Below are 21,674 nucleotides of genomic sequence, written 5' to 3' on the forward strand. Positions count from 1 at the left end.
GGGCCTCAGGGTCACCCTGACAAGGAGGACACTCTGCTGGCCCCGCTCTGAAGGGCAGCCTTGTACCCTCTGGTCGCTCCACACACCCGCTCAAGGGATTTCAGTGGGTGACCAAGACAGGATAATATGAACAAAAATAAAGCTGGCTGAAAAAGCACACAGGGTGCACTCTTCAAACCCACAGGCACACTGCAGCCGTGTGGACACCATCCCTGAAGGGCGGTGCCTGGGGTCCTACCAACTTCAGGAGAGCGACTTAAGAAATACACTCTGCATTTCTTTTAGAAACTTTTATTGCGCATAAAATGGCCCATTCCCCTTTGTAGGTCAGTTGTTTTCTGTAAACTCCACTTTCTGCCCTACTGAAAAAAATCCTGCTCTTTGGAAAGATCGGGAATAGCCTCTCATTGCTGGTCAGGGCAGCTGGAGGATGGCTCCTGGGGCAAAGGCCGGAAGATGCCATCTGAGCAGGCTGGGCCCTTGGCCTTGGCATGGGCTCACTCACACCCAGCGCTGCAGAGGGAGACTTCCTGCAGCCCTGCCCACGTGGGGACGCGACAGGAGCCATGCGTTCCCAGAGCTGGAAACCACAGCAGCCTGTCAGCAGGCACTGTGACAACCTGCACACTAGTGGTTATGAAATGGAGCGTTCAGGAAAAGTGCTCTACTGGAGCCTGAAGGCGCAGCACCGCGCAAGGGAGCTGGGGAGCGTTTCCGAGCTTCTCTGCAGCTCTGGGCCTTCCCCATGTTGGCAGGCACAGTGCGCTTCCGCGGGGCGGTGCCGCGTCCCTTCTGGCTACTTCATAAACCCGTCCTTGTCCCGGGTGGGCAGAGGCTTGCGGGACAGGCCTGGCAGTCATGGTGCACCGGGTGGTGGGTAGGAAGGGCTGGCAAAGGCCACACAGGCGATGAATCCTGTCCCAAGCCCAGCTTTATTGGAAGGCTGGGGTTTAAAGATGGAATCTAGAACACCCTCTGCTCCCCTGTTAAGAAAGGAGAACAGAAATAGAGGCTCTGCTTCAACAAGCAGGAAGTGAGGGTCCAAGCCACAAGCCCCCTGGATTCCAGGGGGTGACGGATGACCGCTTTGGGACAGACTCAAGAAGAAGACAGTTCTCCGCTCCTTTGCAGTGAGAATGAATGTGTTCAAGTTGAGGCACGATGTGGTTCCCCAAGGACGTTCCGAGGCTGGTGTGGATGCCCCTCATCCTGCCTTTGCAGCTTCCCTTTCCAGCGTGTGGTCCTGCTCCACCAGGTGGGCTGGAGGGCCTCAGGACAGGCCGAGCTCCCCTGCAGACGGGCACGGCTGCTGCAGATTCTGACGGCTCTGGGAGCTGGACACGGTCAGCCCCTGGCCGAACCGCAGCTTGAGCTGGCTCCATGGTGCTTCTCATTCCGTGCCTCCCCACAAAGAGGTGTGAGCGGGGGGCTGAGCAGAAGCTGCCGCGCGCGCGCGTGTGTGTGTGTGTGTGTGTGTGTGTGACTCCCCGACCACAGTCCCGTCTGCGTGCTGTCACCACAGCTCCGGTTGGTGGGTCCAGGCCTCACCAAGCAGGGTACCTCATGCTGGTGCCGTGGCCTAAACCGTCTTCAGTCAATGTGGGAGATGAGACCTTGGCTCCAAAACGGAGAGAAACACGGGTCCTGTGGACCCGGGATTTCAACAGGGAGGATTCTGAGCAGTACCTGGCCAGCAGCCTGGCCTCTAGCAGCTCAAGTACATCCTTGATGAGTGAGCGGTGCAGACACGGACACCTGGGGCCAGGCACAGGGGATGGGAGCAGCGCACTGGGGCCCACACGGGTTCTCTCTGACAGGAGGGCTCCGGTCAGCCCCAGGAAGAAGGGGGTGATGAATGGAGGGCAGCGCGGTCAGCTGGGACCCAGCTCCATGCCCCGACCCGGGTGCCGGGGCATCAGGGTCCCAGTAAAGATACAAAAGTGAAGCTGCTTCAAGTATAAAAAAATAAGTTAATTGACAAAGAGGGTCCCCAGAGGCTGCATCTCCCAGGCTGTCAGCCTCGTTTGGTGCAAGCACAGGAACCAGGCGTGGAGGACGGCCTCCCACCCGCCGCGAGGCGTCCATGACAAGGCCAGCCTGCTGGCGGGGCCAGAACTTGGGGCCCCGCCCAACCCCAAAGTCAGTATTTTCCAGTGTTGAGAATTAAAAGCAAATGCAGCAGCCGCAGGGCACAGCCAGGAGGCCTGGGGTGTGGGCTGGGCTTCTCGTCCACTTCTGCGTGGTGCCAGGGGAGCGTGGTCACTGCGTCCTCCCAGGCACCTTCCCTGGGCACGCCCCCACACTCTCACGCTCTGGAGTGGGCGGGCAGAGGGCTTCCTCCAAGGAGGCTGAACCGCTGGACAACCAGCTTCACCCAGGGCTCCCCACAGCTCGGATGCCTGAACCCTTCTCAGAGCCACGTGGACCTGAGTGCAAACTCCCCGGAGGCCCAGGCCCTCTCAGACCGGGGGTCTGGGAGGGGGATCTGGGCAGTGCGCAGACCGGCCAGGGCTGGGCTGGGCTCAGGACCAGTGCAGGCTGAAGCCCTTGGACAGCATGGCGGCCTCCAGGTCCTTGTCCTCCTCCTTCTCCCGCAACCGCTGTTCCTCCAGCAGGGCCACCAGGGCGTCTCTCTGCTCCACCACCTCCAGCATCTCGTTCAGGATCCTCTTCTCCTCCGCCAGCTCCTCCTCCGTCTTCAGGTGGTCTGGGCAGAACCACACAGGTGAGTCCTCCACAGGGCAGAGGCAGGGGGCCTGCCCCAACCGCCCCTACGCCCGCCCCGTGCCGCATACCTTCCACCGCCATCCGCTCGCGGAGCTCCTGCTGCAGCCGGCTCTGCCGGTCCTCCAGCTCCAGCTCCCGAGCACTGGGGTTTGGGGGGGAAGGGAAACAAGGAGCTGACTGGTGGGGGTGGCACAGCCCTCGTCCCCCACACTAGGAGGGGCTGTGCTCCTGCTGCAACAGGCCCTGGGCCCACGCCCTCCTCCACCCCTGCCCGGGGAACTCACAAGATCATCAGCTCTGACTCGTAGCGCACCATGGCGTTCTTCTCCTGCACCAGCTTGAACCACTCCTGCATCAGCTTGGGGTCATCCTTCTTGCCCATGCCTGCCGAGAGAGGGCGTGTCAGGCCACAGAGCTGCTGTCTCCCGCCAAGGACTGTCACACGGGGACAAATGCGGAGGGCTGCCTGCCGCGCCCAGGCCAGGCCCAGGGTGCCTGGGGCCACAAGGGCGCCACGCTCCCCCCAGGGCAGCCTGCGCCTTCCTCTGTCCCCCTCGGCCAGCCCTCACCCCCCAGAGGCTCGCCTGGAGCCTCCTGCTGGACCGCTTGCTTTCTCCGGGGGAGGTTGTCAGTGCTCTGCCCTCTTTTTTTCTTTTCCATTCATTTCACATGTTATTTGGGACTTGCTGGGTCCTAGGTCTGCTTTGAGGAGACCAGTCTAATGAAGAGGCAGATGGCAGACCGGAAGCACACTCAGCCTTGCTTTCTGCACACTGAGTGAGGGGCCAGCATTTCGCTGTGGCCGCTGACCCGAGGCCGCCTCATTTCTGACATCCTGACCAGGGAGGTGCCTCTCTCAACCTTGTGGCCCCTCAGGCTCCTGACAAGTGCTCCCCACACCCACTGCAATGGCAGCACGGCCCCAGGAGGCATGGGGGTGGGGGTCTCTCCCAGGGCAGGGCGACTACAGGTTCCCGGCTCTGATCCAAGCCCAGCCACAGCTTCCGGGGCCGCAGCTGCTCACATTCAGCTGCCTGCACCCCCTCGGCCGACACCCGTCTCCTCCAGCAGTGGCCTGACCCACTTCGGGCTCAGCTGCGGCAGGGGGAGGGAAGGAAGAGCCTTCCAAGGAGCCACACCACGGAGGGGACACCAGGAAGCCCACGGCCGTGGTGAGTCCTGCCCTGGTGCAGAAACCAGACTGTGGTGGCTCTTGGCTGTTTTCGGATTACAAGCCGCCCGCAGTCTCAGGGAAGCTGGGGGCCGTCTTCCTAGGGAACTGCGTGAGCACAGCCAGTACCTCTGCCACGGACACCATGTGCTCACGGGCCCTGAAGTCTGCTCACAGCTGAGCTAAGAGGTCTCTCTGAGCTTTGGGGGCATGGGTCGGAAGTCCTCTCCCAGGAAGATCAAACCCAGGGACCCGGCCTCCCACCCCATGCAAGGGCGGGACACGTTTGCAATGCGCTATCCTGGGCCCTGGCTGCTGTGCAGCACGAGCTGAGTGCTGGGTCAACTCTCCCTGCCCTCCCAGCAACTCGACTCTTTGGCTTCGAAAGCAGCCCCGTCCAGCTGTGCCCGTTCCTTCCTGAGCGGCTCTGCATGGGGCACCCATGGGGCGTGGAGGGCGGTCTTGGGGCGCCAGGACACCTCCCTCACTGCTCGAGCCAGCTCCAGAGGATGGCCGAGATGGACGTGGCTGGTGGCGGTCAGCAGGGAGCGAGCGCCAGGGAGGGAAGAGGAAGGTTAGCGGGTTAGCAGGAGCCACACTCCCCGGCCCCGCCCGCATGCGGTCAACGACAATCACCACCACAACGGACTGCAAACCAGACAGAGTTAACACACACACTCGGCAAGACACAGGGAAAGAAGTCTGCTTTCAGTGCTTGTCTGGAAAGAACGGGGCATCTGCGTAGACCAGTCTTGTAAGGACAGTATTCCTCGACTCCACCAGCACAAATCACTGCCCGCAGGGTGGGGGCTCCCCTGCGTCCCGGGATGTGAGGCGGAAGGGCCCGACCACGAGCGGTGGCCTGGAACTGCAGTCACTGCAGCCTGAGCGGCCCGAGGGCTGGACCTGCTCCCTGGCTTCACCCCACTCCCCAGTCCCCCCGAGACAGTCGAAGGGATACTGTACCTTGTGAGGGACTGCCACATATCAGGGGTTTGTAACAGGGCTACCAGGTGTCAGAGGAAGAAGAGAAAGAGCTGGGCTTCGGGTCCCTGCTTGACTAGTGTCGCTACACCCCTGAGAGGCCGCAGGGAGGAGGCGGGGGTTACGTTACCTTCCTGGACACAGCAAGGGCAGAAGGAGAGAGGTCTACGCCGTGGAGTCCCGCCACTGGGCTCAACTTCAAAAAGGGCCAAACAAGGAAGAGGAGGAGACGAGACGGACAGAGAGGAGGAGGCATTCGGAAGTGGGGAGGGACGGGGAGAAAGTGAAGTGGACAAAAAGCATAAAAGTGAGAAAGGAACAACAGGAGGAAAAGAAAAAAATACAAGAAATGGAAAAGCAGAAGCAAGGGAAACACAATCTACAAATGAGTTCAGTCCTTCCTTCATCCGGCACAGAAACTGGTCGGGAGCAGCCCTGGGCCCAGGCGGGCGGGCACTCTGTCCTCCTCAAGTCCTTGCTAGGGGGGCAGGTGGGAAGCTAGGAATGACCACAGGGCACCTCTGAGGCTTGGGGACCCTCCCTGTAAACAGCCAATGTGCCAGCAGGCCTGCCTGAGTGAGAGTTCTCAAGATCACCGTGTGCGTAAATCTAAGTGCTGGGATTCTCCTGGTGTTGAACCCACAGAGGCAGCGCCCAGTCTCTGATGGGCCCCTAGGGCTGACACCCGCTCTGCTCTGACCCTGAGCAAGGACTTGTCGGCCCAATGAGCTCCCCAGAGGCGGCCCCCGTCTGTATGAATCACCAGCCTGCCTCCGGCCACAGAGAGCGCTGACCACCCCTCTTCTGCCCCTTCTTCTCCTCCAAGGGTCGACACCACAGCGGGCACACTGCTACACTGTGGACAAGTCCAAAACTCACAGAAACAAAGCTGGGGCGTCATGGACGGGGTGACTGAGAGCAGACAGCGTGCAGGGGACGTGGCTAGACTCGGGGCCTGGGGCTCTCAAGGGAGGGCGACTGCTCAGCAAGGGACCATCACAGAACCACAGGCACACGCAGGAGCCACGGCCCCGGGGGCGGGGAGCAGGGGCTGGGCCGTTAGAGACAGCCCTGTTTAGGTGAACACGAGGGCCAAGCAGACCGTGCTGACCGAGAGGCCCTTCACCTTGCAGCGGGGTGCGTGCAGGTGCCGTGTGGTCTCTACAGGCTTTTGTGCGTAAGCCAGGTATCAGGCGAGACTTCAGAACTAAAGCAGACAGAGGCCGTGTGTGTGTGTGGTGGGTGTGGACAGAGGCCGTGTGTGTGTGGTGGGTGTGGGCAGAGGCCGTATGTGTGTGTGCTGGATGTGTGCAGAGGCTGTGTGTGTGTGTGTGTGTGCGCGCATGTGCAGAGGCCATGTGTGTGGTGGGTATGTCACAGGCTGTGTGTGTGTGGTGGGCGGGTGCAGAGGCTGTGTGTGTGTGTGGTGGGTGTGGACAGAGGCCGTGTGTGTGTATGGTGGATGTGGACAGAGGCTGTGTGTGGTGGGTGTGGACAGAGGCTGTGTGTGTGTGGTGGGTGTGGACAGAGGCTCTGTGTGTGTGTGGTGGGTGTGCAGAGGCTGTGTGTGTGTGGTGGGTGTGGACAGAGGCCGTGTGTGTGTGTGGTGGGCGGGTGCAGAGGCTGTGTGTGTGTGGTGGGTGTGGACAGAGGCCGTGTGTGTGTATGGTGGGTGTGGACAGAGGCCGTGTGTGTGTGTGGTGGGTGTGGACAGAGGCCGTGTGTGTGTGTGGTGCGTGTGGACAGAGGCTCTGTGTGTGTGTGGTGGGTGTGCAGAGGCTGTGTGTGTGTGGTGGGTGTGGACAGAGGCCGTGTGTATGTGTGGTGGGTGTGCAGAGGCTGTGTGTGTGTGGTGGGTGTGGACAGAGGCCGTGTGTGTGTATGGTGGATGTGGACAGAGGCCGTGTGTGTGTGTGGTGGGTGTACGGAGGCTGTGTGTGTGTGGTGGGTGTGGACAGAGGCCGTGTGTGTGGGTCTGCAGAGCTGTGTGTGTGTGGTGGGTGTGGACAGAGGCCGTGGGTGTGCGGAGCTGTGTGTGTGGTGGTGTGCAGAGCTGTTTGTGTGTGGTGGGTGTGGGCAGAAGCTGTGTGTGTGTGGTGGGTGTGGACAGAGGCCATGTGTGTATATGGTGGGTGTGGACAGAGGCCGTGTGTGGGTGTGGTGGGTGTGCAGAGGCTGTGTGTGTGTGATGGGTGTGGGCAGAGGCCATGTGTGTGTGTGTGGTGAGTGTGCAGAGGCTGTGTGTATGTGGTGGATGTGTGCAGAGGCTGTGTGTGTATGTGTCTGTGTGTGCATGTGCAGAGGCCACATGTGTGGTGGGTATGTCAGAGGCTGTGTGTGTGTGATGGGTGGGTGCAGAGGCTCTGTGCGTGTGTGTGTTTGTGTGTGTGCACAGAGGCCATGTGTGTGGTGGGTGTGTGTGGAGAGGCTGTGTTTGTGTGGTGGATATGTACAGAGGCTCTGTGTGTGTGCAGAGGCCGTGTGTGTGTGTGTGTACGGTATGTGCAGAGGCCGTATGTGTGTGGTGGGTGTGTCAGACGCTGTGTGTGTGTGGTGGGTGTGTCAGAGGCTGTGTGTGTGTGTGGTGGGTGTGTGCAAAGGCTGTATGTGTGGTGCGTGTGCAACAATCACAGCAATCCAGTGTTCCGGACAGATGGGGCCATGACCAGCTGGTCACTGAGGCAAGCAAGAAGCTCCTTTCTTACAAACACCCTCGGCTTATACTCGTCTACATCCAGCCTTCTCTGTCTCAAAATTGGTGCTCAGACACCTGCACACACCCTCAAGCGATAGGGTCCCCACCTCTGCTGCCCCCTGGGACAGACGTTATACACAAACAGGCTGTGGAGACAGGGGAGCAGCATCCGTGCTCATCAGCAAGGTCAGGGGCTCAACACAGTCACACGCATCCAAACAAGGAAGTCTGCCTGCAGGTGCAGTGAGACTGTGCTTCCCCTTCCAGACATCACGGAACACAGCTTTGGACCCTTTTATGCAGAGCGCGTCCCAGACGCCCTTCCGTACAGAAGCCAGCGTGAGACCACAAAACAGGACTCAGGACAGAAACCTGGAGGGGCTCCCCGGTGACAACAGGCAGTGCAGACACGAAAGGGCCAGAGCCCCGAAGGGTGGGTTGTGACGCTCTTCCTTAACCTTCCTGAGTGCTCTGGTGTTTGCACAGTGTATACTTTACAATCAGAAAACCAACCAATAAATACTGTTTTAAGAAGAAAAACCAACCAAACAAGGTGAGTTTCCACCCCAGACCTGAAGCTGACGTGAGACTGCAAGGGAGGCACAGAGGTGCAGTTTGGAGCTAACCTCGCCTCGTCTGGAGATGTGAGACACAGATGTGGTTCACCGCGGGAGGCAGAGTGGTCGCCCCTCTCACAGCAAACAAGTCGCTTACGTTAGTCTCGTCGGGGACGCGCTCCTGTTTGCGCATCACTCGCAGACCCCAGTCACCACCTCGAGCGCCCACGGCCCGCGGCCCGCAGGGCGTGACAGTCACCAGCACCCCCCAACCCCGACACCCAAGCAGGCCACCAGTCAAGAGTTTGAAAAGCTGCAACTTATCATCGTGCAGCCAGGCACATCCCATGGATTCCAGAGGGCTGTGTGCACTGAGCGTGAGAGTGTGTCAGAGATCAAAACACGGGCACATGGGCGGCCTCATTGAGCCCCAGCACTGGCCCCAGCGGCTGCCTGGACAATATCGGCAGGTCTGCCATCCAAGGAGGGCCCCGAGGCTCGGGGTCAACTGTGCACACCCTGGCCAGGATCTGCCTCGCCCTCCACCCAGTGCAGAGGGCCTTCCTTCGGGAAGCAAACCCGACAAAGGGAGGCAGCCCGAGGACGGGGCGGGCGCCAGGCCTGGAAGGGTCACCGCGCTGCCCCTCCCCGCCGAATGGAGAGGCCCAGAGAGGGTGAGTGGCAGGGCTGGGGACACAGAGCGGCCTGAAGCCAGTCTCATCTCCCTGCTCAGGGTCGCTGACAGCACCTTGCCTCTTTCGTGGCCTGGGGCCGGCAGGACCCCTCGGGCTGTGGACAGTGAGCAGTCACGGCCAGTCTGGTGGCAATTCCTCGTCTCCGCTCCTTCTTTCTATGCTTCCACACCTCCCATTTTCTCATACAGGCGTTGTCCGAAGCACTGCACCCTCCCTCCCGCCCCGTCGCCTCACTACAGGGACCCTCAGGGTAGCTAGAACACTGTGGCTGGTTTACAAGCTGCATGGCGGTGTGCTGCCTCTGACAGGATAGAAGGTTCTCCCTGACAGGCCTGGCCTGTCTGTGCTTATAAGCACAGAGCTGGGGAGATGTCTTATTGGGAAGTTCAGTATGAGACAAACCTCTGGACTGGGGGGAAACGAAGAGGGAAAAGCACGTGAAAACTGAGCTCTAACACACACACACACACAAGCTGGGACACGCTTACACACAGAGGCTGGGACATGCTCGTGCACACACATGTGCACACACGCACACAGACTGAGACACCCACGTGTACACGTACACACACACAGGCTGGGACATGTACACACATGGGCTGGGACACGCACACGCATACACAGGAATGCTGGGGAATTTTGAGGACTGAAATATCCTAAAAGCAGAACCGAGCCAGGCTCATGCTCAGACGGAACAGATCAGCCAACAATCTGCCAGCATCAACTCAGGGGAGCGGACCACACAGGAAGGCTCAGAGCGGGGTGGGTAGGTGGGGGGCTTCCCCACCTCCCATCACAAGCCATGGCAAAAAATGAAGACCCCCTCCCCAGTCCCTTATGCTGTTTCTAAACCATTCATGCTCTTTCCATTTCCCCTGGAGATGTACAAATCAAGAGGTGAAGTCTGGAAACCAGAAATTGGGTGTAAATATTTCTCATTCAAAGTTCTCCAGAAGAGATGCAGTCTTCTCCTGAACACGTCCAAGTCTCCTCCCTGGTCTAGAGCAACAAGACCAGTGGCTGGGCAGCAGGACCCTGTCTCTGTTCTTTAATGGGTCCTCTGCAATCACAAGGTGCAGCTCTGGGAAGAGGAGTCTTGATACTCTCTGGCTCAAAAGGAGACTTTCAACAGGTCTGGAGCCCTTAAAAGTCAGCTGAGAGCCACTCTGAGACCCCAGGGGGGCATGACAGTGAGACAGGAAGGGGCTGGGCAGGGACTTCAGCCTGGACTTCTCCCTCTCACCTCACAGGAAGCACAATCGGTGCTGAGTTCCTGTGGCCCTTTGGGGATGCAACCTGGTGGGCTATAGTCCATGCGGCCACAAAGAGTTGGCTACAACTGAGCACACGCAGTAGACAAGTAATCAGGCTCTACATCTCAGGCTCCAGATTTCAAGAGGGTAAAATTCCACCAAATAACGAGATTGCCAAGTGCTCTGCGGAGGAGACATCAGCAGGAACTGAAACGGGAGCTGCTTCTGACATCTACCTTCTCCTTCCAGACTTGTGGGTAGCGGCAGCCGCCACGGGAGGGCAGAGCCCCTAGAGCCACAGCGGGCTGATGTGCGAGGACCCATATCAGGCAGCAGGGGTTTATAATTCAGAGATACACTGAGCTCCTCTTTCTACATATTGCACTCTCCCCTGGAACTTGCTGGAATTCTATCCCGAAGGCTGGAAGCTGGAATCCAGGGACACAGAAATGGAAATGGCCAGCATCCTATCACTCAAGCATCAGGAGTGAAGGGAACAGAACTGGCCACACGGGGTCATCCGTGTGGCTGCTGTTCGCAAGCTGGGAGGGGAGGCTGAATGCAATGTCAAAGAAATAGGTTTGACAGTCCTTCCCAGGAGACTCTGAATTAAACAAAACAATTGAGATTCATTTGGAATCGACACAGACGTTCCCAGAGGTGTCAGGAGGAGGCAGAAAGTGAGCCCAGGACATTAGTCAGGGTGGGATCTGTTAGTTGGGGTGTAAGCATGAGCCCTTTTACAGCACCAATGGCTATGGGGTGGCAGCACCTGGACACTGGAAGCTCAAGCCCTGGAGGGCCGTGTAGAGGGTGGACCCGGACACCCGGGGTCAGAAAGCAGAGGGGAGGCCAGGACACCCACCCCAAGGAGGCCGGAAGCCTCCTTACTGGTGTAGCCTCTCTAAGACCAGGGCTTTATCTTGAGTTGCAATTACAATCATGCTTGGTTTTTAAATGAATGGGCCAGGAAGAGACTCTCTTAGAAGAATGGAATTACAGTAAAAAAAAATGAGAGAGAAAGATCTTGCCCGCTCTTCCATTCTGAGACCACTTTCAGGCACGGAGCCTGCCTGGGAGACAGAAGTCTGACCGCCCGACCAGGATGAAGGACTCCAAGAAAGCGCTGGGCCTGGGAGCCCCGGGAGTAGCTACTGGCTCAGCACCTGATGCGGGGGCGGCTGTCCAAGAGAGTCACCACCAGGTCTAGAGGCGACAGGGCTGCCTGGGTGCTTCTCTGGTCATAACAAGCGGTGAGCCTTGTTCGGCAAGACACCCACAGACTGGACTCCTCTGACGCAGCGCTTCCACTGTAGAAGTGGCCTGGGACACTTGCTAACGCAGGTGACCAGGCCTCACCTCCAGGGTCCCTGACTCAGAAGGTCGGGGGTGAGGGTGGGAGGAGGGAGTGAGACTCTGCAGTTCTAACAGGCCCAGTCTGGAGGCTCAGAGGCTGCAGGGACCACACACACAGGACCAGCCTCGACTTCTCCTGAGTTTGGTGAAAAGAGGACGCAGTAGTCCCAGGACAGAGTAGGGGGGGCGGCATTCTCAGACGCCTCCCCCGGGCACCTGGACCTTTCAGGTCAGCATGAACATGCGCTGACGGAGGCTATGGGCATCCTGGGGGAGGTGTGAGGGAGGGGGCTTGGGAAGGTTGTGGTGGAGCATGTGCATGTTGCCTGAGTGTGTATGTGCACGCACATGTGCTGCTACCATCAAACGACCAAACGCTGTCAGTGGAACTGGGATGCAGATCGAATCAGAGGCTGATGCTGTGGCTGGTGAACCTCTAAATTTATAGAGAATTAAAATACCCCAGCAGCAAGGATTGTCTCAGGTCTCCCCCGGCACACACATATGGGTGAGGCCGAGTCAGCACACTGCTCTGTTTGAGCTGGAAAAGGGCCTGTGCTTTACCATCCGGTTATGGTTATCAGGCTGACTTCTTGCTGTTTGTGAGCGGGGGGCGGGGGGTGGGGGAGTCAGCAGGGTTAGTTCTGTAACAGGTCTGCATACATACCACCCAGATGCAAGTCGATGAGGTCAGTGTAATAAGACTCTCCCCAATAGTCTACAACAAGGAATCGGGGAAGCGTTATTGGATCAGGTAACCCTCTGGCCCCCCAGTCCCTGGCAGTCAAGGGCATGAAGCATAAGAAACACCCAGGGAGGCAGCAGAAAGCATGCGTTTCCCCCAGGCACCCCCACAAACATGCTTCAGCCACAGGCCTCCTGGTGCCAGGGGTGGTCCCGAAAACCAAGGTGGTGGTGGGGGGTTGGGGGATGGAAGGGGGCAGCGTGTAGCCAACCAGCAGCTGGGACAGGGCCTTGGCTCTGCTGGAGATCCTGCTGGGATTCAACCTCATCTAATTCAGACTTAGAAAATGTGAGGGGCAGGTCAAAGGCTATGAACTTCCCTAGTTTCGCATATCAGACGCCCCAGACTAAGGCTGAAGGCCAGATGCGAATGCCTAAAGAGGATATGTTAGCCCTCAGCTCGCCTGTCCACACTTACCCCAAGTGGAGCAGAACCACATCTGCTAAACGGGTCTGAGTGAAGGAGGCCCTGTGGCCCTCAAGGTCACCAGGTCCCCAGAGAGCAGAAAACAGTGGCACCTTGCTCCACAGCTGCCCACCAGCACTCCTGTCCGTCACAGCGCGGTGAGGGTGACCCCAGGACCGTGACAAATGCAAGCGCAGTCAGCTGCAGCTCACCACCCTTTCCTCCTCATCTCACAACCCAGCAGCCTCCAGTTCCACACGAGGGCTCCCCCTGGGGGACACAGACACCACAACGCTGAACGAGGCTGTCCCAGTAGGTTCCGAAAACAAAGAGGGCTTCCCAGCTGCTCCAGACCACACACCTCAGGAATCTCGGTCTTCTCTGAGGCTCTGACCCCAGACCTGCCGTCTAGATGCACGTGAGCCTTCTCTGGAGGGCAGCTCGGCCACCAGTGGCACCTCAGAGAACCCATGGACTGAGACCGAATGGCCGGTTCAGGAAAGGAGCTGACCAGTGCTGCTCAGCCCACAAGGCCTCCTCAAGGGCTCGGCCACCAGCAAGCACAGCAGCAAGGGGAAAGGGACACGAAGCCCAAGAGAAGGTGATATCGCCAGGTGGGAACACAACCCAGGAAGTGAGGCGCTTGAAATGAAGAAAGCAAAGCTCCGAGTTCCTGTGTCCATTGTGGGACTTTCCCAACAGAGGGACCACTGCCTGTATGTGAACCGGAGATGCACATTTGCACAAAAGTGCTGGAAAGTCTTGCTTAGTGGACTCTGGATCAGAACTCTGGTTTTCACCCTGCTCTCTGGAATGCCCGGGCTCTACAGGTGGTGTTCTGGGCTCTCCCAATACCTGACTCACAACAACTTCTAATTCAGCAATAAATTTCAATAGGACACACCACGTTCGAATCTGTGATCCACCAGCTTGTGACCCATGGAAGCCCATCACCATGTTGACCTGTGCTGTCAGGTCAGCTTGTTTCTATGTGGCCCCAGGACCACCAGGCTTCCTCTGCCCTGTGGGTGTGAGTGTCCGTCCAGCCTGTCAGGACACTTCATTCATCGACTTAAGTCCTAGCCTGTGAGCAGTCTCACTCAGGGAACCCACCTCTCAAAGCATCCTACCAGCTGACCCTCCAGGCACGGACTGACCCTCCAGGCGCAGGGTGACCATCCAGGCGCAGGCTGACCCTCCTGGCGCAGAGTGACCCTCCAGGCACAGGCTGACCCTCCTGGTGCAGAGTGACCCTCCAGGCGCAGGCTGACCCTCCTGGCGCAGGCTGACCCTCCAGGTGTAGGCTGACCCTCCAGGCACAGGGTGATCCTTCAGGCGCAGGGTGATCCTCCAGGCGCAGGGTGACCCTCCAGGCGCAGGCTGACCCTCCTGGCGCAGGCTGACCCTCCAGGCGTAGGCTGACCCTCCAGGCACAGGGTGATCCTTCAGGCGCAGGGTGATCCTCCAGGCGCAGAGTGAGCCTCCAGGCGCAGGCTGACACTCCAGGCACAGGGTGACCCTCCAGGCGCAGGCTGACCCTCCTGGCGCAGAGTGACCCTCCAGGCGCAGGCTGACCCTCCTGGCGCAGGCTGGCGCTCCAGGCACAGGGTGACCCTCCAGGCGCAGGCTGACCCTCCTGGCGCAGGCTGACCCTCCTGGCGCAGGGTGATCCTTCAGGTGCAGGCTGACCCTCCTGGCGCAGGGTGACACTCCAGGCGCAGGCTGACCCTCCAGGCGCAGGCTGACCCTCCTGGCGCAGGGTGACCCTCCAGGCGCAGGCCGACCCTCCGGGTGACTCCACACACTGTACAGCTGGCTCTTGGCTCACAGCGAGTTTGGGAGCATATATCTGAGGTCCGTTCTTCACCAGGAATCTAAACTGCAGTTGGATCCACAGCGATTCTGCTGCGATAGCAGCTCCGACTTTAAGCTTCAGACCCCTAGACCGTTCTCACTGTGCACATGCTGAATTCCCATGGCTGTACGTGACCTGCTTCACTTATAATCACCACCTCTGCACACCAGGGTGCCCACCCTGCAACCAGGGCTGGACTGGACACTGAGGTTCTTAGCCTTGTGGATCTCTACCACAACCTACATTTTCCACCTGTGTTCATTCACATTTAAGAGTAACTTTTTTTCTTTTTCACTTTAAACTTGAAACCATAATTTATCATGTAAAAAGGGGTTCTGCTGCTGATAAAACAGCTTGAAAACCACTGACAGAGATTAAACTCTGGTTGTACATGTTTGCAAAGAAGTAATTATCTAAACAACTAGAAAGAGGAATTTCAGCAAAATCCCAGACCAGTCTCCGTGGGCCCTTTCCTCTGGCTCCTTGGCAGGCAGCAGCCTGATAAGGAAATGCCGAGGGGCTGTCAAGGACACACCATGGGCGGCCAGCAGGGCCATGAGTGCCGTGAGGAACATATGCTAGGACGAGGTCCCTGTGAGGGACCACTTTCCACCATGGCAGGCGGGATCCGAGGGCCCAGGGCCCTCCTGGCACCTTCAGCCAGCAGAGACAGCAGCAAGGGCAGGGCTGCGGGTGCCCATTCACACCAGGTACAGGACAGCTCCCTCCAGGCAGTCAAGGCTTGACTGAGGAGGCTGGGTCAGGGCATGCAGCATTGGGGGCACTGCCTGTGCACCTGAGCCCCCACTCCTGGACACAAGGTCCAGTTTTCACTCTGGTGGCACAGAGTCCAGATCGTGCAAGACCAAGACGTCACAGCTCATCTTTCTGCCTCATCCCCTCGTCACCTGAAGGTCACCCTGTGTTGACTGCTGGCTATATTCCGGGCAGGAAGGCCCTGAACAGGAGACTTTCTTTGTGCCTGCCTGGCTCCATACCGAGCGCCAGCCGCCAGAACCCCAGAGACGCGTCCTGACACCAGATGCTCACTCGGAGGCCAGCCGTCAGTCAGTCTTCCAACAAGATCAGAGGCAGCGATGGCTGTACAGGTAGCCACCTCTTCCTGCTGCTTCTTTGGTTTATCCTCAGCCCACCTGCCTGGAGACTCACTCCACCCTGCCCAGGAGCACAACCACCACAGCACCTGTCTTCACTGCAGGCTGCATGAGCCCATTCTGACCCTGGCTGCAGTGCTCTCCACAAAACGGTGGAGGCTCCAGCCTCGGGGACGCTGGGGAATGCAGGGGAGAGTCCCTCGAGTCGGGGTGGGGTTGCAATGGGGCCGGTCCGAGGGTTCAAGGTCCTGAACCAAGAGGCCACCCTGAGCACTGGGTGCCTCCTTGCTTTCTCTGCAGGCTCTGGGGAGAGTGGTTTGACCGCACGGGCCCCATGGTCTGCCCCAGCACACGGCCCTCATAGCCTCCTTCCAGGCTCTGCTCTGCCCTGCTCAGGCTCTGCCCCAAGTGACCGCCTCTAGGACAGAGCCTGGTCCACCCTGGGGCGTCTGTGACGCCACCCTCAGCAGGGCCTGTGGGGGGTGGGGGGCTGCGTGTGCAGTTCTGTGATGGCCCCTTGTGCACAGCCTGCCCTGCTCCCAGCCACTGTCTTCTTGGGGAGACGATGGGGAGGAGAGAGGGAGAGACCCAGGGCATCACCAGCAGACACGGGGGATGAGGGGGAGCCCTGAGACGGGGGGTGGGGGCCAGCCCCAGATGCATAGGCCTTTCTCCTCCTTTGCTTCACAGGAAGCCCCAGGTCCCAGTGACGAGGGGACCAGAGAATCCTGCTGAGACCCACTGACTCCGCGCGTGGGGCGGGAGCTAGCCTCCCGTGGTGGGTGGGACGGGGCTTTCCCGAGGACCCTGTCCTCTAGGCCCAGTGGTACCTGCTTCCCCACGCAGCGCCTTCTCCACGGCGACCCCCCTCTCCTCCAGCTGCCGCTGCTTCTCCTCCACCTGCTCCAGCTGCCGCTGGATGATCTGCGGGCGACACACGGTGAGTGTGAGGGGCGAGGAGAGGACACACAGTGTGAGGGGGAGGGGAGGACACACACCACTGTGACGGGGGAGGGGAGGACACACAGTGTGAGGGGGAGGGGAGGACACACAGTGAGGGGGAGGGGTGGACACTGAGGGGGGAGGGGAGGGGAGGACACACAGTGAGGGGGAGGGGTGGACACAGTGTGAGGGGAGGGAGGAGAGTGAGGGGGGAGGGCAGGGGAGGGTAGGGGAGGAAGTAGGTGGGTGAACCCTCAGGCAGCCAGGACGCTGGGATCTGGGTGGGTGTCCAGGGCACACAGAGAGGCTGAGAATGCTTCAGCAGGGCTTCCTAACAGTCTGGAAACCCTGCTTCCACAAGATTAAAAAACACCCAGCACAGACTTGCAGTTGCCAAGGGGGTGGGGAGTAAAGAGGGAATAACTGGGAATTTGGAGTAAGAGGTGCAAACTATTACATATAGGATGGATATAACAAGAGCCTACTGCACAGACAGGGACTGTAGCCAATCTTCTGGGATAAACCCTCACGGAAAAGATTAAAAAAAAAAAGAATGTCTATGTGCATATAACTGAGTCACTTTGCTGTGCAGCAGAAATTGGCCGACACTGTAAGTCAGCTACGCTTCACTTGGGCTGCCAAGGTGGCACTACTGGTGAAGAACCCGCTCGCCAGCAAGAGGCGTGAGGAGACACAGGTTTGACCCCTGGGTCGGGAAGACCCCCTGAAGGAGGGCATGGCAATCCACTCCAGTACTCTTGCCTGGAGAATCCCATGGACAGAAGAATCTGCTGGGCTACAGGCCATAGGGTCAAAAAGAGTGAGACAAGACTGAAGCAACTCAGCACACAAGCATACTTCAATTAAAGAAAAAACACCAGCAACCACGTGGCTGGACCAGCCACACTCTGCAAGGAACAAGGTTTCTGGGGGATAATGGACCCCTGGGAGGACCTTGCACCTGGAAGCCACAGTCTGCTGTTATTTAGTTGCTAAGTCGTGTCTGAATCTTTGTGACCCTATGGACTGTACTAGCCAGACTCCTCTGTCCATAGGATTTTCCAGGCAATTCTGGAGTGGGCTGCCATTTCCTTCTCCAGGGGATCTTCCGGACCTAGGACTCAAACTCGCGTCTCGTGCATGGGCAGGCAGATTCTTTACCACTGAGCCACCAGGGAATAATTTACATTAAAAAGTTATTTTTTGTTAAAAGGAAAAAACAAACATCAAAAGGCCTGGGCCTGAGGACAGCACCAACCTGTAAACCCAGCTGCGTCAGAGGCCAGCCGGTCACAGAGATTGGACTGGCTGGTTTGTAGTGGTTACTCCAGAGCTGGGAACCTGGAAGACTCCAAGCTGGACGTCTCCCTTTCCACCAACAGCTGCCCCCAGGCGAGGCTTCTGCAGCTGCATCGAGCCAGAGGCACAGTCCAGGGGACAGTGGCTCCACCCCGCCTCCTCTCTTGCCCTTGTGTGGATGTGGACAGCAGGCTGGGAGGCTGGGAGGCTCTGCTGCCCTTACCTGGGCGCGGTGCAGCCGTTTCAGCTCCTCCTGCTTGGCCTGCCTCCGAGCTGCCTTCTGCACACGCCGGGTCAGCTTGGCGTTCAGCTCCTCCTCCGTGTAAGTTCTCGGCTGGAGGGGACAAGAGGGTTTCTTCGGTCAGTGGCTGGCTGGGCTGGTGTGCAGAGACGCCCAGCCCTCATCCCTGCAGGAGCCCCACGGGAGACGCGCCCCACGGGGCAGGGATGGAGGCCAGCTGCACACTGACTGCTGGGCAGTTAGGACGTGGGGCAGCCTTTACTGCGGAGACCACCATCCTACAGTTTCCCATGTAAGGACGTCTGCTTTCCTAAGACTCTGGGGGTAAACGTGGTCACATGTTCTCTCCAAGCCTCTGGCTTGTAGGGGAAACACAAATAAGGAAAAAGAAAAGCCAGGGTCCTTTTACTTTTCTGTTTGGAATCAAAAGCCCCCTTCTTCGGATGAGCACCACTTCCGAGGCTCCTGGAGGAAGTCTTGCCTGAAGTAAACAGGTGCTTCTATTCTGAATGAAGCCACACTAACTGACACGGCTGGAGGAAGGGCACAGGTGAACTGGATGGACTCGGGGGTCTACGCGCCAAGAGCAAGGGGGACGTGCTCTGGCAGGGCAACAGCTGCTCCTGCACAGGTGTGCCTCGCGGGCACAGTGAGTGCGGGGGCAGGGGGTGACCACTGGGCTGGCTGGGGTCCAGGGGTGGGGGTGGGGGCTGAACAAGGGACAGAGTCACGCCCGCGGCCCACCCACCTCTTTTCTGGACTTCTGGGAGGTCCGCTCGAGGACGTCGTCACTGGAGAGGTCCGAGTCCTCCGAGCAGCTCAGCTGGCGCCGCGTCCGCAGCTCTGGGGGCGGGGCCGAGCAGATCATGACCAGGGGGCCCACCCCCTGGCGGCCCGGGTCGGGAGTAAGGTGTGGTCCTCCCCAGTTTGGTTCTGTCCCCGCACCCAGAGCCACAGGCCTGAATGCTGACACGCACCCAGGCAGGAGCCCACATGCACCAACAGGCCGTGTCCAGCTGCAGCGCCTTCCCTAGAAAGCACATCCACCCGCGGCCCCTGCCCAGCCATTCGCTTGTTTTGGAACCTCCTAAGTTTAGCTGCCTCCTCCCTAGAAAACCCCAGGGGAGGCAGGGCGGCACAGGCAGGGGGTCTTCGGAGGGAACCGTGGGGACAGGAGAGCCTGTACCCCCAGCTGTGCCCAGGGCGGGGGTGGGGCTGCACCGCCGAACCTGCTCTTGAGACGGGAGATGCCCTGGGCTTGCCGGCGTCCACTGTGGTCCCGCTGGACGGGGTGCTGGGGCAAGACCGGCCATCACTCTTCTTCTTGTCCTTCCTGTACCCCGAGAAGACAGACTTCCACAGAGACCTGGGCTTGGCGGCCGCTTCCTCCAGAGTGCCGGGGCTGGGCCTCTCCAGGGGCCGGCCCTCGCCTTTGGGCTTCTTCTCTTTCTTGCTTCTCCGAGGAGAGAAGAGGGACGACCTCTTCTTGCTCTTCCCACTGGAGCCCTCTGACGAGGTGACCGAGCCGTCCGGGCCCCCTGAGTCCGAGGGAGGGGACAGCAGCTCCTCACTCGTGGCTTCGTGCCTCGGGGCAGGTTCCTCGGGGCCCTTGGGGGGCACGGCAGTGGCTCTGCGGGGTGCAGGGGTCCTGGGGGTCCTGGGGGCTGTAGCTGCTATGTCCATCTCCTTCATCCTGCTCAGCTGCCGGGCCATGGCGTCCCTCAGTGCCTGGCTCCGCACCGACTTCTCCCGGGCCCGCATGCGCTCGGCCGCCAGCTCCTTGGCCTCGGCCGAGACCAGCGGCAGCCCCCGCTTCTGCAGTGGGACCGCACTCTCTGGCCCCCGGCCGTTCTCCGGAGCCAAGGGCTGCTTGGGGTGGGGCCAGTGGGAGGGGGGTGTGAAGAAGGTCTCCTGCAGACTCGAGTCCTCCGTGCGGTCGTCACATGTGTTGTCATCATACGTGTCCTCCACATCATCCGCAAAGGGAATCTCATCCACGCTCTCCACGAAAGACTTCCGCGCCTCCTCCTGGGGGGGCTGGGTGGGCTCCCGCGGGGGCCTCACACATACAGCCGGGGGTGGGGGTGCTGAGGCCACAAGCTGCCCTGCCAGGGCTGGCTTCCTGTGAAGGGTAGCGGGCTCCTCGTCAGGCGGCGGGGGCGGCGGGCTGGAAGGGGGCGTGAGCATGGTGGAGTCAGAGGTGTTGAAGCTCTGGCTGCCCGGTGTCCTGGTGCGGGAGGAGCTGCCCTGCAGGCCCAGCCCCGAGCTGCTGGACAGGTCTCTGTGCTCCTCCCGGGGGCCCTTTGGCTCCCTGTCGGGCGGGGACACAGGGGTGGGTGGGCAGGGCTGGGCCCCCTCGGCTGCTGGCAGCCCCAGCTTCCTGGGGACAGGTGGGGGTTTTAGGAGCCGGAGCCCCTCGCTCTGGGGGGCCTTCTCTGCTGGACAGGCCTTCAGGGGCGGGGACTGGAAGGCGAGCTCAGACCCCGGGCTCCGGTGCACAGGCGTGAGCCCCAGGCTGCGGCGGATCTCGGCACTCTTCATCCAGAACTCTGCCACCAGGTCGCTGCGTTTCAGGGCCTCGTCCCCAGGGAGGGGGCTGCCCAGTGTGTCCTTCGTGACCCCTTGGTTCTTCACGGGGAGGGGGGCCAGAGGAGTGGAGGTTCTGGCCGGCACGGGCTGGGAGCGGATGGGGGACAGGGTGGGGGACGGTACGGTGGCCTCAGGGGACGGCTGAGGCTGGGAGCAGATGGGCAGTTGGGTGGGCGGGGATGGGCGCTGGGGGCTGGCAGGCGAGGGTGGCGTCCTGGCTTCAGGCTGCGATCGGATGGGAGGGTGAGCTTCGGGCTCCGCTGGCAGGGTCGAGGGCTCCGGCAGAGGGCTCTCGGCGGGTGACCTTACCCCGGTGGCCACAGCGGCAAGTGGGGGATGGGCGCTCTGTGGGAAAGCAAGGTGACACGAGCCACTCAGAAGGCAAGGCTGTGACAGGCATTCTCTCCCACCGAGGGCCTGAGCTTCCTGAAACGGCCTCTCCACCCTCGGGGCCACAGTCGAGGGCCAGCAGGACGCCCCCTCTTCTGCCCTGTCCAGCTCCTGAGCCCCTCACCCAGTGCACACAGGCAGCTTTCAGGTTGGGTTCATCCCAAGTGTACCTTGCTCTTCGAGCCCTGAAATGACACCAGCCAAAGGATGCCATGACCCACCCCAGCCTGCCAGGGTCTCTGATGTGAGGTGGGAAACAGCGTCAGTTACACTCTGCCTCCAGGCACTCGTTCCAACCACGCCTGGGCTCATCTCAGGGGAAATCACCCAAGTCACCGGGCTCCTCAGGACCCAAAGACCAAGTCAAGTAGCTCCCGGCCTCCAGCTCTGGCCTCCCTGCAGACGACTCCCCTAAAACGTGCTCCGCGGGAAACAGTGTTACTCTCTATTTAGGGAGCATCTTGCACTGTGTGGTATGAACACCCCTGGTAACCCAGACACGTATTTTTTATTCAGAAAAGCATAGTCATTTGAAAGTAACACTGAGAAGAAACAAGTCTGTTACTCAAACCAGTGATTCCACAAATCCTGCTGTTTCAGCTTGCTGTGGGACCGGGACACAGTGAGCCAGACCGGGCCGGAGCCCCAGCCACTC

The 21,674-nt window shown here is 59.8% G+C and overlaps 1 protein-coding gene across 13 annotated transcripts in view; it reads right to left on the bottom strand.

Annotated features, from left to right (window-relative positions):
- Window positions 1-275: 275 nt before the first annotated feature.
- The window catches only part of MICAL3 (microtubule associated monooxygenase, calponin and LIM domain containing 3), a 156,762-nt gene continuing 135,363 nt past the window's right edge, over window positions 276-21,674 (bottom strand). For 9 of the 13 annotated variants that reach the window (XM_061418398.1, XM_061418399.1, XM_061418400.1 and 6 more), the window contains 8 exons: window positions 19,270-20,974; window positions 18,789-18,883; window positions 18,023-18,133; window positions 16,389-16,482; window positions 5,013-5,078; window positions 3,012-3,111; window positions 2,796-2,869; window positions 276-2,707 (listed from right to left, as the gene is read on the bottom strand). In XM_061418398.1, the coding sequence (XP_061274382.1) occupies window positions 2,523-2,707; window positions 2,796-2,869; window positions 3,012-3,111; window positions 5,013-5,078; window positions 16,389-16,482; window positions 18,023-18,133; window positions 18,789-18,883; window positions 19,270-20,974 (2,430 nt within the window). In that variant the 3' untranslated portion in view covers window positions 276-2,522. Of the gene's footprint in view, window positions 2,708-2,795; window positions 2,870-3,011; window positions 3,112-5,012; window positions 5,079-12,105; window positions 12,157-16,388; window positions 16,483-18,022; window positions 18,134-18,788; window positions 18,884-19,269; window positions 20,975-21,674 lie in introns of all 13 variants that reach the window. The other 4 variants (XM_061418404.1, XM_061418410.1, XM_061418407.1 and 1 more) reach the window with 2 other exon arrangements.

The sequence above is a fragment of the Bos javanicus genome, chromosome 5 (assembly GCF_032452875.1).
Source record: "Bos javanicus breed banteng chromosome 5, ARS-OSU_banteng_1.0, whole genome shotgun sequence".
NCBI classification, from domain to species: domain Eukaryota; kingdom Metazoa; phylum Chordata; class Mammalia; order Artiodactyla; family Bovidae; genus Bos; species Bos javanicus.